Genomic DNA, 16,663 nt, shown 5'->3' with positions numbered 1-16,663 from the left:
TTATTTCTAAAGGTATGGATAGCCTATGCGTAGATGATGAATATGCATGTATTCTACGCTTCATGTGGCTTTGTGTGTGTGTGTGTGTGTTTTCTTTTAGAATTAAAAACCTATAGACTTAAGTGATCCCTTCAGGAGAGTCATTTATCAATAGCATGCGAAATGCGCGAGAATGTTGTCTCTCAGTATTTGCTTTTCTTTCCACTAAGCAATGTTAACGACTCATGAAAAAAAAAATTCTAATAATTTACCCCATTTATTAAAGATGGGGACATCGTCACTTGCGTGCAAAGGTCATAAATATATACAGGGTGTCTCAATTAACTGTGATAAAACAAAATTATAAAAAAAACAGCAATCCGCTACTCGAGGAAAACCTAGTGCATATTCCTTACAGTACAGTGGAGTAGCTGCCAGTAATTTTCCTCTTTACTGAGATTTAATTAGGTAACAGTAGGCAATTACTTAGCTCGAGACGTACTGTCATAATTATCAAAGTGCCAATGAGGCATTTGAAGGCACAGCCAAGGGACATCTAACTGCGGTATTTTCAGCGGCGTGCAATTGAGTAGTAATTTTTTTCCGCCTTGTATGATAAACCCCGCGAAATACGTAGAATACGACGTGACTGCGCTCCCACCCGGATCATAAAGCAGCGCCCTCGAATAAGCTCCCTCTGAGTTATCCAGAACGAAATAAAGGAAATAAAGAAAAATATCGTGATTGAGCCTTAGCTGCCGTGCCCCGGCCGAAGTAACTCGTCGCTTTTGATGTTAGTTGGAGACAAGCTGTGATAGCTGTTTGATGTCTTAGCGCAGATAAAGTGCACGATGTGTTTTTTTTGCCACAAAGCTTATCACCACAAAAGCGAATTGACAACGTCTGTGCAAAGGTTTAAATGTGCCTTTTGTTTCGTCCCAGTCGCCAAGTCTTTCTCTAATGAGCAGAAGCTAAACATGATCCTTGCCTTGGGACCTGCAGGTAGCACAAAGAGGCAAACCGCAAATATATTTATCCGTCATGGAAGTGTGGCGGTAGGCCAAATTCATCGACTATCATCAGAAATGATAAAAGCCTGAGAGAAACCGGCAGCTTCAAGAAACAATGGCGGTTGACTCTATCTTTGAGTCTTAGCCTACGCAATGATGTTCTAGCATTATGGCCTCAAACCCCCATGCTAGCGGGTGGGACGTGGCCGCCCAGATACCAATTTCCAAGTCATCAGTTTGGAGTAAGTGACGGCCTTTCACCCGCACTACCTTAACATGCACTAATGCTAGAAGATAGGGACCTGTAGAATCGTCTAGATTTCTCGATGGTGTCCTCACAAAAGCCGGTGAGTCACCGGACTTTTTGAGCAACATCAGGTGCACAGGTGGAGCCAATTTTCGCAGAAACGCCTAGGTAAATTTGCATAATGCACACTATTGGAGGGACTCCAATCCCCACTGGGTAAAACGCAATGGGCACCAGTACCAGGGGTCGTTCAATGTGTGGCTGGGAATTTACGCCGGTGCTATAATAGGTCCCACCTTCTTCGATCACACAGTGACTGGACAGCGTTACGTGAACTAAATTTTTAAATGAGTGGTCCATGGTTATATTGCGCTCAGTTTTACAAACACGATATTAAGGAAGGACAGGACGTGGACGGACGTAGCGCAAACTACCGACTGTTTAATACTGTTAAAGAACGCGCTTATATACAAGGAGATATGGTGCGGGGGGGGGGGGGGTGTACATATAAACAAAGCTATGACAAGGTGACAACATGTGATGATAGTTTGGGTAAGACATACATCGTTCACATGCACCCGTTCGCCCTGGCAAACTCGACCTCAGCTTTTATAAGCGCGATGGACGGTGTGCTTACGCACATCTCTTTTTCTTTAGCTATCGCAAGCGCCTCCCATATTTCTCGCTCCGTTTTGGCCGCACATTGCAAACAATGGAAATGCTCCCCGCTACTAGAAAGCACCACAGTGATTGGAACATCAAAAACAAAAACGGAGCGAGAAATATGGGAGGCGCTTGCGATAGCTAAAGAAAAAGATATGTGCGTAAGCACACCGTCCATCGCGCTTATAAAAGCTGAGGTCGAGTTTGCCAGGGCGAACGGGTGCATGTGAACGATGTATGCCTGAACCAAACTATGATCACATGTTGTCACCTTGTCATATCTTGTTCTTTTATTTATATGTACCCCCCCCCCCCCCCCCGCACCATATCTCCTTGTATATAAGCGCGTTCTTTAACAGTATTAAACAGTTGGTAATTTGCGCTACGTCCGTCCGCGTCCTGTCCTTCCTTAATATCGTGTTTGTAAAGCTGAGCGCCATATAACCATGAACGTTCACCAACTAGCCCCCTTCATTGCTCTACTATATAGGAGTGGTGAATGAATTTCTCAGTGAAGTCCCGCTATCACGTCTTCCACTTCTGTGGTATCAGCAAGATGCGGCACCGCACACACCAGCAGCCGAGTACGAAACTGGCTGGATGAGACTTTTCATGCGCAATAGATTGGAAAGCACGGCCGTGGTTATTGGCCGGTTAGTTTACCTGACTTCTCATCCCTATTTCTTTCTTTGGGGCAATGTCAAAGATCGGTGCCTACATGATCGAGACGGGCGTCAGATTTGTTCAAGACAAGGACAACGGATGTCTGCCGTGGAATGCCGGTAGCGGTCATCAAGAAAGCCACTGAAGATGTGATAAAGCGGACACAGTACTGCATAGCTGCAAAATGACTTATTCGAACACGTCCTTTAGGCTGGTAATAATAATATTTGGGGTTTTACGTGCCAAAACCACTTTCTGATTATGAGGCACGCCGTAGTGGAGGACACCGGAAATTTTGACCACCTGGGGTTCTTTAACGTGCACCTAAATCTAAGCACACGGGTGTTTTCGCATTTCGCCCCCATCGAAATGCGGCCGCCGTGGCCGGGATTCGATCCCGCGACCTCGTGCTCAGCAGCCCAACACCATAGCCACTGAGCAACCACGGCGGGTTTTAGGCTGGTATTCAACGCAGCTTAGGAATTCATTGATAGTACGGGCACACTGAAAATCTCGGGGCTTTTCATTTTTTTTTTAGCAGACATCCTGATATCCAATTCGGCTTATTTAGAAGTGGCATATTTTCTTTCTTGAACACATCCGTTTGGGCTTCTCTACACGTTTGTCGCTTCCCGGTCTGTTTATTTCGCTTTTATTCTTTAATACGAACGTGTTCTTGCAGCACGTATACACTTTCATCAAAAATAAAGTGGTCACTTTAATTTGGCTTTGGTCCGAAGCAAGTTTCTGGCGAGAAATATAGCTTCGCGCGCCCTCTTTCGATGCAGTGCGAGTAAAGCCGGCATTTTGAAACATTCTATGCTTGTTCCATTGCTTTCCGCATTTCGTTCGGGGTCAGAGCGACGCTTGGGCCGCGTTATGAAGGGGATTTTGTTATCAACGTGATAAGTCGGCTTTGAGATACGGGGTTCTATTCTGGACACGCATGGCGGCTGCACGGCCGCCATTAGCCGTCATGTTTACTCTCTGATTGGCTGTCGAAAGGTCACGTGTTTTGAAATTTGTGCCGGGAAGCGGAAGTATTGCAAAATGCAATTTTGCGTTTTCATCAAGATGACGAAACGTGACGTGGAGCTGCAAATGTTATGGACTAATACATTTTTTTGGTCCTTGGCAGATATATTGTGATGTTAGCGCTTCAAAAAGAATGTGAGCGGTAGCGTGCAGAAGCCAGTGCAATGCATCTGCAATTGCGCGAATATGTGGTGGCGATTCAAGATATGCGCCATGCCAGCTTGCTGATTGGCTGAAGGAATATCTCATGAGGAGCGTCACAGGAAGGGCTGTTTCGTAAACGTCATTTTGACGATGCGTGACGTTGCGCTGGGCCGCCATTGCTGAGATTTTCCGCCATAATTTTTGCTGCGACGAGCCGCGCGAATTATGCTAATGAGCAGCCATATGCAATGGCAGCCGAGAGGAATGCGTATCGCCACATTTTCCCCGTCGTTTGGCGCCACGAAAATCTTTTGTTCATAACGCGTGCTCATAGTATTTGCATCGCTCTCGGGTGGTGTTGGCATTTGTGTTTTGAGCCATCGTTGTTTAAAAGAACGCGTAAATACGAAATAATATTGGTTAAATGTAGCAAACTTTCAGCAATGTTGTCCACTTTTCACTGCTGCATTTGTATTGTAATCGAGATTAATGCCTTTTCGCACAATCAAAAGTTATGACAACGGCCTTTTTCTAACTTACAAAAAGAAATGTACGCAAGGCGGCGCCTTGAAGTTTCCTCCCGCGGTGCGAGTAACCAGCGAAATGAACAAGAGATGGCAGCGCCGGCGCTTGCGTCGCTCTAGTGGATATCTCTGGCGCGCGCAACGCTATCGGTGATATTCGGCCGTTTCTAAGCCAGCCGAGTCGGGCTGAGTCACTTGCGTTTCACGAAATAGCGATAACGTGGCCTAGAACGTGCGCGCATCACCACTGGTAGTTCGCGTATGTTGTCTCAAGAAAGAAAACAAGCGCGTTGGCACGAACATGCGATGACTCATTCCATTTTCCAGGGACACGCATCCGAGCTACTGAAGCAGACGACGGCTTGTACGCAGCAGACGACGGAAGCGAGAAGCGTTTTCGACAGAATAATCATACGCTTTGAGATAGCTGCTTTATTTTTACTGCGGAGGAAAACTGTTTTGCTTTACCGATAACGCTACATTCAGTGCCTTCATTTCAGTTTCTTAGGCGAAACGTCAAGTTGGCGTCACGTTACGTAAGCAAAACCGGGCCACCAGCGCCATTTTGTTTGCGTCGCGCCTACGTCACGCTCCGAAGAAAATGGCGGAATGTCCAGAATAGCGCCCACGGATAATAATGGTGACGTAGAAATGAGAGTAAAGAATAGCTGCGAAGCCGCGAAACCTGCTGTTGGTGCTCCTTCTGTGCCATTATGAAGGCGATGCGCTCTCTCTTCGGGTTTGCGATAGGCAATACAGTTGCTTTAAATCAGCTTATTTGAGGGCGCTGCTTTATGATGCGGGTGGGAGCGCACTCACGTGGTATTTTTCACACTTCGTAAGGTTTCTTTGCCAGTCGGAAGAAATTGTAAGCAATTACTATATTGCTGAAAACACCGCAGTTAGATGTCATTTCGGCGTACCTACAGATGCCTCATTGGCACTTCCCCCTCCCCCACCCCTTTTTTTTCCTCGCCAAGTCGCTGCGCCGACACGTAAGTGAATTCACGGTAATTTGAGGTACGGTGTCCAGTGGCTGCTATGTTGCACGTTAATATATGTGACAAATATTTGTGACACTGACGTCACGCCAGAGCGTGGTAAATTTTGTGGGCAGACGAAGCGGTGGTGCAGCATGCTGCTGCTATTTCTGCGGCAGAAAAGAAACAGAAGTTGAAAAAGCGACGTGATGTTCAACGTCAACCGCAGGCGCCATGAGCGTTGAGGAACGAAAACAAACGTTTCGTCAATGACGCGAGGCTCGGCAAAGATGTGCAGACGCCATGAGAACCGAGAAAAGCGAAGGAACGTAACGTTAACAACATTCACAGGTAATTCCTCGGAGTCCGACTTAACAGAGGTTTTGATTTGCAAGTGCTCTTTACCATTGGCCAGGTGTTTTCGCTAGCAGCATTAGGATTGGCTGAAATTCTTGCTTACATAAAATTTTAGGGCTAGAGGTTTTTATGGATACGGGCTTCGATTCAGGAAGCTTTTCACTTACTTTGACAATCATCTTCTATAGTTTCTACTGAATATATTGTGACGGAAGCGAAGTGTAGTCGAAGGATATATTTACAAAATATTTACAGAGAGAAAGCTAAGGCAAGAAAAGATGTCTGGTCCGACCCACGTGTAAGCGACCCCATCTTCGTCTTCATCGCTCTGCCAAACCTCGCATTCATCCCTGTATCAATCGCTCCGTAACAATATTTTTGTGAGGAAATGATCCGAATACGCGGAAACACCGTGATATCTGGGACTCCTATGGAGATTTTTATAGCGTATGCCATTCTTTGGCTTTTCTTAATAAAAAAATATATTTATTTTGTTTTTATTGATTATTCTTATTCCTCTTATTTATTTTCTCCCCTGTTTTCGTGATTAGGCATCACGGGCAGTACTGGACACTCCGGGACGATAAATCAAACAGCCCCAGTGACGTTGTGGCACTCGCTCGGTCAGCTCGGTCGTCCGCCATGTCTCTGTCACATCATCGGGGCCGCCGCCGGCACCCATAATGCAAATTTAATATGGAAAGATTAGCGCTAATCTCTGACCTAATTATAAGATTATTTTAGAGCGAAGCCGTTAAGGGCTAGTTCTCTTAGGATCGTGTCCGTTTGTAGACACAAAATTCCGAAGACACTGCAATACCGGGCAGACCCGTGGCGGAGGTGCCGTTCGTCCTCAAGGGGCCCACATACGCAGCTGCGCTGGTCGTCCTTCTTCACAGAGTGGAAGGGCACTGAGTATTTATTTTCCTGAATACCGGTTTTCAAAGATTACTCAGCTAGTATGAGCTGCACAAGAACAAAAGTCTGGACAGCTTGGTATACATTCTCCCTTCATCAGAACGAAAGCGTAAACAGGAAAGAAGATAGAAGGGTATTTTATACTTCATTTGCCTCTTGGCGCTTCGTTCTAAAAGTCAGTATGCGCTGATTTGGCGCTTCTCATTATTGACCAGTTCAGAATATACTTAGAACAAACAACCGATCCCTATGTGCTGGTACATTACGTTTTACAAGTTTCCTGAGGGCTTGCTCTGTCGAAAAGAAGTAGGATGACGAAACTGGTCCCTTATAGACAATTCTTTCTCTCGATTTCTCTCGCGGCCCCCAGGTTCCTGGAACAGCGAGATCTGCTCACTGAACGACTACTTCAGAGTGGGCTTAGCCCTCTGCGAGTACTTCCTCCTTCGGGAAGATTTTCAGGTTAGAGGCATCGTGGCCATTGTAGATTTAAAGGGCCTCAACGTCTACCACCTGCCTTACTACACACCTTCTGTTATAAGAACGCTCGTCAGTCTTGTACAGGTAAGTGCAAAGCATTTTGTTCCGCGCAGTGCAAAACTGTGCTACTGAGCATAGTGCTAGGCAGGCATAACAACGAGTATGATAACACCGTTGAATCAGCTGAATATTGCAGAAGGGAGGCAGAAGGGAGGCAGTAACTTAAAAACAGCGACGTCAAAAAAAAAAAGGAAGAACTAGCCCGGACTGCTATCCAGGAATGCATTCAGTATTAACCTTACACCGGCTGTTGTCACAAGGTGGAACTGGTCGCATTTACCACTGGGTGCTACGTGTCCATACTACTCCGTTTCTGTGGTGGAAGCAGATGCATACCACCTAATATGGACATGTACGGGTTTACAATTGGAACGCTCGCGTCTCCTTCTGCAAGCCGGCCACCGCTACAATGTGACAACCAGCTATGGCCGCTGGATACATGACAACAGATTCCACAAAACACTTCTTCAATTCATACACAACACAGGCCTCACAGCACACATATAATACACATATACGCTCCAAGAATTATGCCTTAAGGGCAAGTCTTTCTCACAAAAAAAAACAAAAAAACTGAACGCATGTGGTTATTTGTGGCACAGTGTTGCCTTGTGTTGGGTGGCGCTCCTCTCACCACCGGTTCTTATTCGCACACGGGACCCAACCGGCACTTCGAGTGCCACTACCTTAAGGAGCACTTCGCCACGCCGCGCATCCGTTACGACCGCCTCTGGTTGCAGACACGCAGACGCAGCTGTGTCAAATGACATCGTCTGCATCTTCAACGGGAGGAGCAGCATCTGAACGACAGCGTTTCAGAATGCTAGCTGTCGCGAGGGGAAAATGCGGTGAACACTCACCCTTACTACCGGTACCACCGGGCGGTTCTAGTTGCTGCGTCAGCCGCATACAAAAACTGCTAGACAGTCACACGAAATCATGGTTAATTCCGAAAGAATGCTAAACGCTATAAGAAGGATGCAGAAACTTCACTAGCGTTGTATAAGTATGCTTACGCGTACCCCCAAGATTCAAGTTGGCTCAACCCCAAATTTCAATTGACCCACCTCCAAATTTAAGGTTGCCCCACCCCTATTATGAGCTTCCCCATGTATTTTCTGTGGAGCTCTATGATCACTGGGTATTCCCTCTGACCGAAATTCTTTTTGCTAATGTTGTTCCTTACTGCTTATAAAGCTACCTATCTTCTATATTTATACCATCATAACAATTAAATGTCTTAACTTCGCGAATTATGCATCTTTCTGCAGATACAAGGCATTACACTTCTCGCATGACGAAGCTGGAGTACTCGCCAAAGAATGCTTAGGCTGTAAAATGCGAGGTAACCTATGCACTTACGAGTTCTAAATGCGAAAGCATTAAACTCCAATTGATCGCCCCTGAGCGAACATTCCAGTTATGAACTCCTAGCGGGCAAGCGAGCGAGTTGAGACGCTTGGCTGGTTTGGAGCCTTTGCAAGGGAAAGCTTTACTGGCCGCGAACTTGCGATTTCGCCGTGGCGGTGCTCCGAGGAGGCACATGACATCACAACGAGCGCCTCGCCGCGTATATTTTTTTTCTCTCTCTCTCACTCCCTAGTCACTACTGCGCATGCGCCACTAGTAGCACCGAGCCACAGGTGTTCCCCCGCTGCGCAGCGCTGCGCCTTTCCGCCACTGCCGTTTGGTATGACCTCATACCACGTCCCTCGTCGTTGCGCTCGCCTCCGCTCGCTTCGCCAGCTGCATCGCATGCCTGATAACATGTCGGAGGTTTGAAAAGGAGAGCCCGCGTGCGCCGCAACCACAGTTGAGGCGGCAGTATGGACGGCGACAATTCTGATAAGCAGGAGGAGGCCTGTAATCGAGATCGGAACGAGATGAAGAAGAAACGGATCGCCCAGGAAACAAACGAACATCGCGCCGAACGACTTGCTAAACGCCGCAACATAGCTAGACAATCAGACTAACCTGGACTTGCAATCAAGATTAACCAGGGCTAACCATGCTATGCCTTAGCTTTCGCTGCATATATCTTGGCGTAGCGGAGCTATGCCACTGCCAATATTTTAAATTTGGCCTTACCGATGCGCAGTTAGAACGCAGGCGAGAGCTTGCGCGGACGAGATGTGATGTGATAATGTGACCACGTCTCGCGGACGAGACGTGATGTGGCGTCGCCGCGATGCCTTCTCCCCTCAGGCAACACCTGGCGCGCTATTCCTACAGCAGGTGTCCCCTTTCGCCCACTGTGCTCCGTCGAGGCGCGCTCATGAAGTGGCATCGCAGCCATTGAAAATTTAGGTGCAGTTTTTAACAGCGGCGGTGTTTAAGCGTTTAGTTCCGCCCTAAAGCGTTACCAGAAAACTCAGCCCAGCTGTGCGCCGCCTCGCGTCGCCTAGCAGCCACCTGCGAAAGCACCGAGCCTCCTCGCACCTCACGCACCCCACGTGCGTAGGGCGGAGTCGTGAAAAAACTTGGGAAAGCCGGCGCGACGACACATCTCTCACCTCCTCTACTTCGTGCTGTTGCGTTCTCAGCGTAGCGTACACCACCGTTGCCGACAATTGTTGCGATGCCTGTTTATCGCAGCTCGACCGGCGCTACTATTGGTTAGCGTGGCGATGTCGGCGGGCTGCAGGCGTCCGGTATAAACCATGGCGATCAGGCAGGGACGAGGTGATTTCTAGTGCGAAACTTGTACGGTTTATTCAATGGTTGGTGAAAGAAAAGAAGAAAAGACTGAAGTGATAAAGTACATTGCGTCGCCCTTTAAATAGGCCCACTAAAATCGTAGGCGGGATCTTGCTCACGTCAACGTCACGTGACATGCATTGAGTCCCACTGTGCTTGGCGGCGGCACCCACTTCCCCATGACGATGTTTTGCCGAGCTTGCCTCCACTGGTGGCAACCTGCGGGTCCTGGGGATCGTAGGTAGCTGATCCCTTCTCTTTCGCACGTCGTTGGTTCGCGGAAAAGGCGTCTGGCTGTGGATGGGCGGCTGATCCCAGGCCTGCCTCTTTCGCGGAAAGCGTTCTCTCCTAGAGTTTAACAGTTCGCGGAAAGGGTTTTCACGCACACACACAAAGGGACCTGTGAACACTGCGGGGCGTCCGCCGGACCGGCATCCACTCGAGACAACCATAGCAAATTAGGAATCCATTCTTCATTTCGCTTAGGCATGCACACATGCGAATGGGCGTATAAATACTGCGGTGCACCTGCCAGTCCAGTAACCACTCGAAACAACCACAGCAAATTAGGAATCCACCCGCAGTTTTGATGAGGCATGGTGGTTGAGCATCCTTTTTGCCTGGGGTGTTACACGCCAACCGTAACAGTGCGTAAGTGCTGCTGCCATGTGAAGACCGAAGAAAGTCCGGACGCCCGAAGAAGCGGCTTACCAGGAAGAACGCCGTACTGCCAAACAAGAAGCGATTCGTCGCCGCCGAGCTGATACGAAATACCGCGCCGAAGCTGCGGCTGAGGAGAGGCAACGCCGAGTCGAGGATACCGAGTTTCAGTCCAGAGAGTCGGTGCCTGAACGCTCGACGTCACCGAGAAAGCGATCTCAGCCGGCTCGGAAACTTCCAGCGTCAAACCCGCCGAGACAACAAAAAATGTGTAAGCGCTACTCAACAAGGACGTAGACAGAAGCAGACAAACAAAGACAGGGCTGTCTCTGTGCGTCTGTTTCTTCCTACGTCCTCGTTCAGTCACGCTTACGCATTGTATCATTGTTATTTTAATTAAGAAGTGAATGTCTACAAGTTTATACGGCCGCCAAAACTGTTATCCTTAGTTAGTGCAGCTGTCCACTAATTTGCTATCGCAATTGGTGCTGTGCCTTTCGAGCGAAACTGCGAATTTTTTTCTTTAAGAAATGTGAAAGCTATCTAATCTGAAATTCGGATGTGGTCTTTCTGGAATATTTCTCTTTAATTTGGTTGGGAAATTTCAGTGCTCGAGCACCCTTAAATAACAACTGGGTGTACTAGGCTATGGCTCTGTCCATGCAAGCGTATTGCTGCTTAGAGAAATGTGGTACCGTCTCATCCTAGCTTTTTAAATTTATTTCAGTGTAATCTGTGGCGGTCAACGAAGCCCCAGTGCTACTGCTGCCGAGAGTCAAGAAAAAAAAATGCCAGATTGTAACGCGGTACATTTTTGAACTTTTCAGGGTCTCAGAATACTGTTCACAATTCTTTATTCCGTGCGATGTGGACCATTAAGGTATACCGAAAAGTTCTATAAACGTGCAGTCAGCTAAATTTACAAAAACACTTCCGCTTCTTTTTTAGTGCACCAAAGTGTAAAATTGCATTGGCAGTAGTACAGAATTTCCTTGCGCTTGTAGATTTAAATTCTTGCTATGAGTATTATTTTGCCGGCCGGATGGGGTGCTGATGCTAACCACCATCCATGGAAACTATAGCCCTGAGGCGGTGCATTAAGGTGGTTAGAACGCGGTACTCTTATTAATATTGCTTTGGTTTGTGCATGCGTGAAGCAGATAACCAGAAACGTGCTTAAACATGTTCCAGGACTGTTTTCCCTTGCGCCTGAAGAAAGTCTACATTATCAACAATCCTCCAATCTTTGACTTTTTATTTGCAATTGCCAAGACCTTCCTTAAAGCAAAACTTGCGAAACGGGTAAGCTTCGTCTGCATGTTCTTTCTATCAATTTTTCATCGTTTCGTCACCGATGATTTGGAATGAAGTAAAAAATACGAATATCTGCATCAAAGAACATGGCATGAACATAGAAATTAACGGACATAACCCAACCTAAAAGAATGCCACAGAACGTGCACTTTTCTCGACATATTATTTGTTGACAGCTCAACGCGAATCTAGTGTTGAGAATAAGAGTCGTACGAAGAATTCGTTCAAGATCGCAAGTCAGCCTCTAGAGCCTGTGAAGGAATATATTTACCTTGGTCAACTAAGCCCAGGGAACCCTGACCATGAGGAGAAAATACAGAGAAGAATAAAAATGGGTTGGATCGCATACGGCAGACATTGTGAGCTCCTGACTGGGAGCTTACCGTCATCATTGTAAAGGATGGTGTACAATCAGTGCATTTACAGGTGCTGACAAATGGGGCAGAGACTTGGAGACTGACAAAGAAGCTTGAGAACAAGTTAAGGACCGTGCAAAGAGCGATCGAACGAAGAATGCTAGGCATAACTTTAGAAGAAAGAAAGACAGCGATTTGGATCAGAGAGCAAACGGGTATAGACCATATTCTAATAAACATTAAGAGAAACAAATGGTGCTGGGAAGGTCATGTAATACGCAGGTTAGATAACCATTGGGCAATTAAGGTGACAGAATGGAGACCAAGATAAGGGAGCGCCGTAGAGGACGGCAGAAGACGAGGTGGTGCGACGAAATTAGAGAGAGAGATAAAGAGAAAGGGCAGGGAGGTCAACCAGATATCGGTCTCCGGTTTGCTACCCTACACTGGGAATGGGAGATTAGAAAATTTGCGGGTGCTAGTTGGAATTGGTTGGCGCAGGACAGGGGATCGCAGGGATAGGCCTTCGTCCTGCAGTGGACATAAAATAAGATCATTATTATATTATTATTATTATTATTATTATTATTATTATTATTATTATTATTATTATTATTATTATTATTATTATTATTATTATTATGAAGAAGAATTCGTGCCAACTGAAAGGAACTGAGTGTTACAAAGAATAACCCGTGGCGACGCATGAGCCATGATGAAGTGCCGTTCGTCTACGAAAGAAACTTTCACAGATGCGTAAATTAATTATCGGGTACATTTCACTCAAGTAACAGATATAAAATGACGAAGCGTTAGCCAATTGATACGGTAAATTCGCACGTTGAAAATGCAATGTGCAAACAAAGATGTAAGGTTGAGGACATAACGCAAGCACCGACAAACAACCAAATGTTTATCTCGAAGTTATCTGTTTACACGTGCTCCAAAAATAATGACCCTCATTATGTGTGATGTACCTTAAGTCACATTCTGTTACCACACATATTTTTATACGTGAAGAGATAGGATATCTTCTAAGCGTAAAATTGTCACATGCCAATAATTGGTCCCGGTTTCCTCCTCTGTCGGTCCCACCAGCACTTTAATGCAATAAACAGAAACCATTTGACTTACGTTTTAAGCATGAAATACTTTAAGCCCCCGTTTTTGGCGACCTTCAAGTGACCTTGAGTCAAAAGCCAGAGCCGTTTTTCGGGCACTCAAATCAGAACATTCCGGCAAGTAGCGAGAGCAAAACGAGATTATCCGGGCAACCAGTTAAAACCTAAAGGGACACCAAAGTGAAAAATGATTTCTTCTGCATCAGTAAAGTACCGTTCTACAACACGAAAAACACCACTCTTACAACGATAAGGCGTTTGCTAAGCCAGAAAAAGCGCAAGAACGAAAGACGGGTGGCGACGCCTACTCAAGTTCCCGCACCTGGGGGCTGTGACGTCCTGGATTTTGATGGCATCTTCTAGGGCCTACTAATTATATACAGCGGTACAGATTGACTACCATGGGTTCTAAAGGAACCAAATATTAAACATGGCAAGTTTCGGGAGCCTTTATTCAGCCAACGTGGCCCAAATGCGAAAACATACTTTGGAATCCCTGACGTCACGCTGACGTACCGGCGCTGGGGTATCGGCGCGAAATTAGAATACTGATACTTGCACCTTCATTTTCTCATCTTATAATCAAACTGTTTTTTGAAATGACTGCCTGCGGGGTTCTCAAGCAATGCTTCATTAGTCGAAACTGATTTATTGTTTCGCTTTAGTGTCCATTTAAGAAGATGCAGTCTCTGGTCCCCAACCCTTGGTGCAGGACCTCATTACATACGTTAGCGCTAGTTACTGGTCAAACAAGTTACAAAACATACTGCTTCTGAGTGCTTCCTAATGTTTTTGCACAATATCACTCAACCTTTAACTTCTAGTACGCTGAAGGTTTATTTGCCATTTCTAATAGCGCCTTTCAGAAAGCAGATACAGCTCAACAATACACGTCATTGTCATATTTTGACGCTTAGACAGGGTCACCTGTTCAACACCAACGGTCCGTGAGTTCCGCGGCTAGAGATATGGCACCACGCTGCGTCATCAGGCCTGCAGCGTCCGGCGCGCTGCGGAAAACTGTTTGGCCGAGTCAATTCTTGCAGTGAGGTTCAGTTCAAAACAGGTTCAAGTGGTGTGGTGTGGTGTTGGCGTGCGAACATGCACTATACCCATTTTAAGATTGCGGCTAGTATCGTCTCCAACCAATCTGCTTTGCCGGTAGCCATTTCATGCTTACATCTACTCTCGATTAGAGGAGAGCCACAATGTTCTTCCTTTCTTTTTTTTTTTGCAGATTCGCCTTTTTGGCTACAATTTGACAGAATTGCACCAACTTGTGCCAGATGACGTCATTTCGAAGGAACACGAAGGGACGAACGAAAGCTTCAATTACGACCAATTGGAGAGGGAGTTGAAGACTGCGGAGAATTTCTTCCAGGCACTGAGTTCTTACGGATACCGCGAGACGTTGTCGACAAAAATGACGCCTGAGCCAAACGGCGCTCTCGCTGACGAGGAACTAAGTGAAGATTACGTGCATCTTTAACCACTCTGTGATCTAATGAAGCTTCATGTGGCCTTTGGGTTGCGAAAATTGAAAGTCATGCGCAAGTGTTTGTTCATTTTTTGCATTCCCCACTTGTCGCGAACGCAGCTTTCATATGATTATCTTTACTAAGCTTCCCCCACCATATAATGGCAGCGTGTTACCAGACCTTTTTCCTTGTAGGCCTCACTGGCTCTTCTCTTTTTTTTTTCTTCTCGCTCTCTCCACCTCCCATTTGCCTATGTTGGGGCCCAGAAATCAAGCTAACATTTATTCCTAAATATACTTAACGTTATTTTTCACGCTCTCTCCCTCTCCCATTTTCTTATGTTGGGGCCCATAAATTAAGCTAACATTTATTCTTACGTATACTTTACGTTAGCCAGCGTTGTTGACACCATTTTCGGTAGCTCTTTCCCACGAAGCCAGATTTCACTTGGGACAAGACTTCACTCGCTGGTGACCAAGTTGAAGTGCGACAAAGTGTGGTACTCACCCGTTGTCATCACAGCAGCATCCATCAGAAAAGGGACAATATGGCATGTCCTCTTTCCTTTTTTGTTAATGATTTTGCTGCTGCTGGAGTGCGCACTTCTTGCAAACAGGCAAGGTCAGTGCTGCAGAAAGACCGTGCGGAACACAAACTAGTGTTCGAGGAGACCATCAAGCCTTATAGGTCCCGATACCCTGCTTGAACTACATTTGCTTCGATCATAAGCGATGTCTAGTCGCCCTGGCTAGTGTTGTATTATGATGTAACTGTTGATGTAATGATGTACCTGATGCCCAGTTACATCACTTAGGAAACAGAATGAAGATGTCGAGGATTTCATGCCAACTGCTGGCACAATTTGTATCTTCACTGCAACTCGGCGAGTAAAAAAATCTTCAATAGACAGAACGGCCCATTGGCCTTGCATCCTGTTAAGAAAGATGTGGCCAAGTTTATGGAATTTCAGAGAGGTGGGCTCTTCAAGCTTGCTACTCTGCGCCGAAATGAAGTACAGAGAAAAGGGGTTATGAATGAAGACGATGTGGTCGGAAATCGTAAAAAAAATATTTCACAAGGACTTTTATAGTCGTGAATCAATCCTCGCGGTCTGCCAGAATTCAAAGAATGCAGAAATTGCTCTGCCAAGTGAACTTGCGGTCAGACCGAAGTCCCAGTATAGAAAAGCTTAAGTATAAGCTGTCGATCTATTTTGGATAGTGAATATTCCACGATTTCACATGCCGTATGTGCTTAGTAGCTATGGTGTTGAGCTGATAAGCAGGAGATCGCGGAATTGAATGACGGCCACGGCGGCAGCATTTCGATGGTGGCGAAATGCGAAAACACCCGTGTACCTACAGATTTGGGAGGACGTTAAAGAAACCCAGGGGGTCTAAATTTCCGGAGTCCTCCACTACGACATGCCTCATAATGGGATCGTGTTTCTGGCACGTAACACCCCATAATTTATTTTAGTTATTCATCCAACATCTTCCATTTAGGCACGTACTAAGAGCAGACTATTTCCGGCCCGCCACCACAATCGCCGCTAGTAGAGTCGGCTCGTTGAAATGGGTGCATATTGTCGCGTCGTAGTGACGGTCAAGAACACAGCAGCAGAACTATGAATGACGAAACTAACTTTTTATTGGGTGAACTTGCGCCCCTAAATGACAGTGATATTCAAAGCACAATGATAGCGGCGAGAACAGTCGATGATCGCCGAAAATTAGATCTGCAGAACAATGCGTCAACTCTTATACGTGACTCGTCGAACGTTCTAGCGTAATCACGGCTGCCCGCATGCCTTCAAGAAAGTTGTACAGAATTAGCGTCGCGCAAACAATTTGGTTACACAAAGTTCGGCGAGAATATATCAAAACGTTTATTTAAAAAAAAAAGCAGCAGACAGAATCCCTCCCTCACAATATGAAAACCTCACCAGTTTTCATATTTCATCACTAGCAGCTATGC

At 46.2% G+C, this 16,663-nt stretch overlaps 1 protein-coding gene across 6 annotated transcripts in view; it reads left to right on the top strand.

The window, feature by feature from the left end:
- LOC135905253 (alpha-tocopherol transfer protein-like) overlaps positions 1 to 15,598 on the top strand; it is a 35,511-nt gene extending 19,913 nt beyond the window's left edge. For all 6 annotated transcript variants that reach the window (XM_065436268.2, XM_065436271.2, XM_065436269.2 and 3 more), the window contains 3 exons: positions 6,891 to 7,084; positions 11,609 to 11,719; positions 14,446 to 15,598. In XM_065436268.2, the coding sequence (XP_065292340.2) occupies positions 6,891 to 7,084; positions 11,609 to 11,719; positions 14,446 to 14,697 (557 nt within the window). In that variant the 3' untranslated portion in view covers positions 14,698 to 15,598. The remainder of the gene's footprint in view (positions 1 to 6,890; positions 7,085 to 11,608; positions 11,720 to 14,445) is intronic.
- The last annotated feature ends 1,065 nt before the right edge of the window (positions 15,599 to 16,663 follow it).

Source organism: Dermacentor albipictus, chromosome 3, assembly GCF_038994185.2.
Source record: "Dermacentor albipictus isolate Rhodes 1998 colony chromosome 3, USDA_Dalb.pri_finalv2, whole genome shotgun sequence".
NCBI lineage: Eukaryota > Metazoa > Arthropoda > Arachnida > Ixodida > Ixodidae > Dermacentor > Dermacentor albipictus.
Note: the sequence above shows the minus strand (reverse complement) of the source record. Positions and strands in the feature narration are given on the sequence as shown.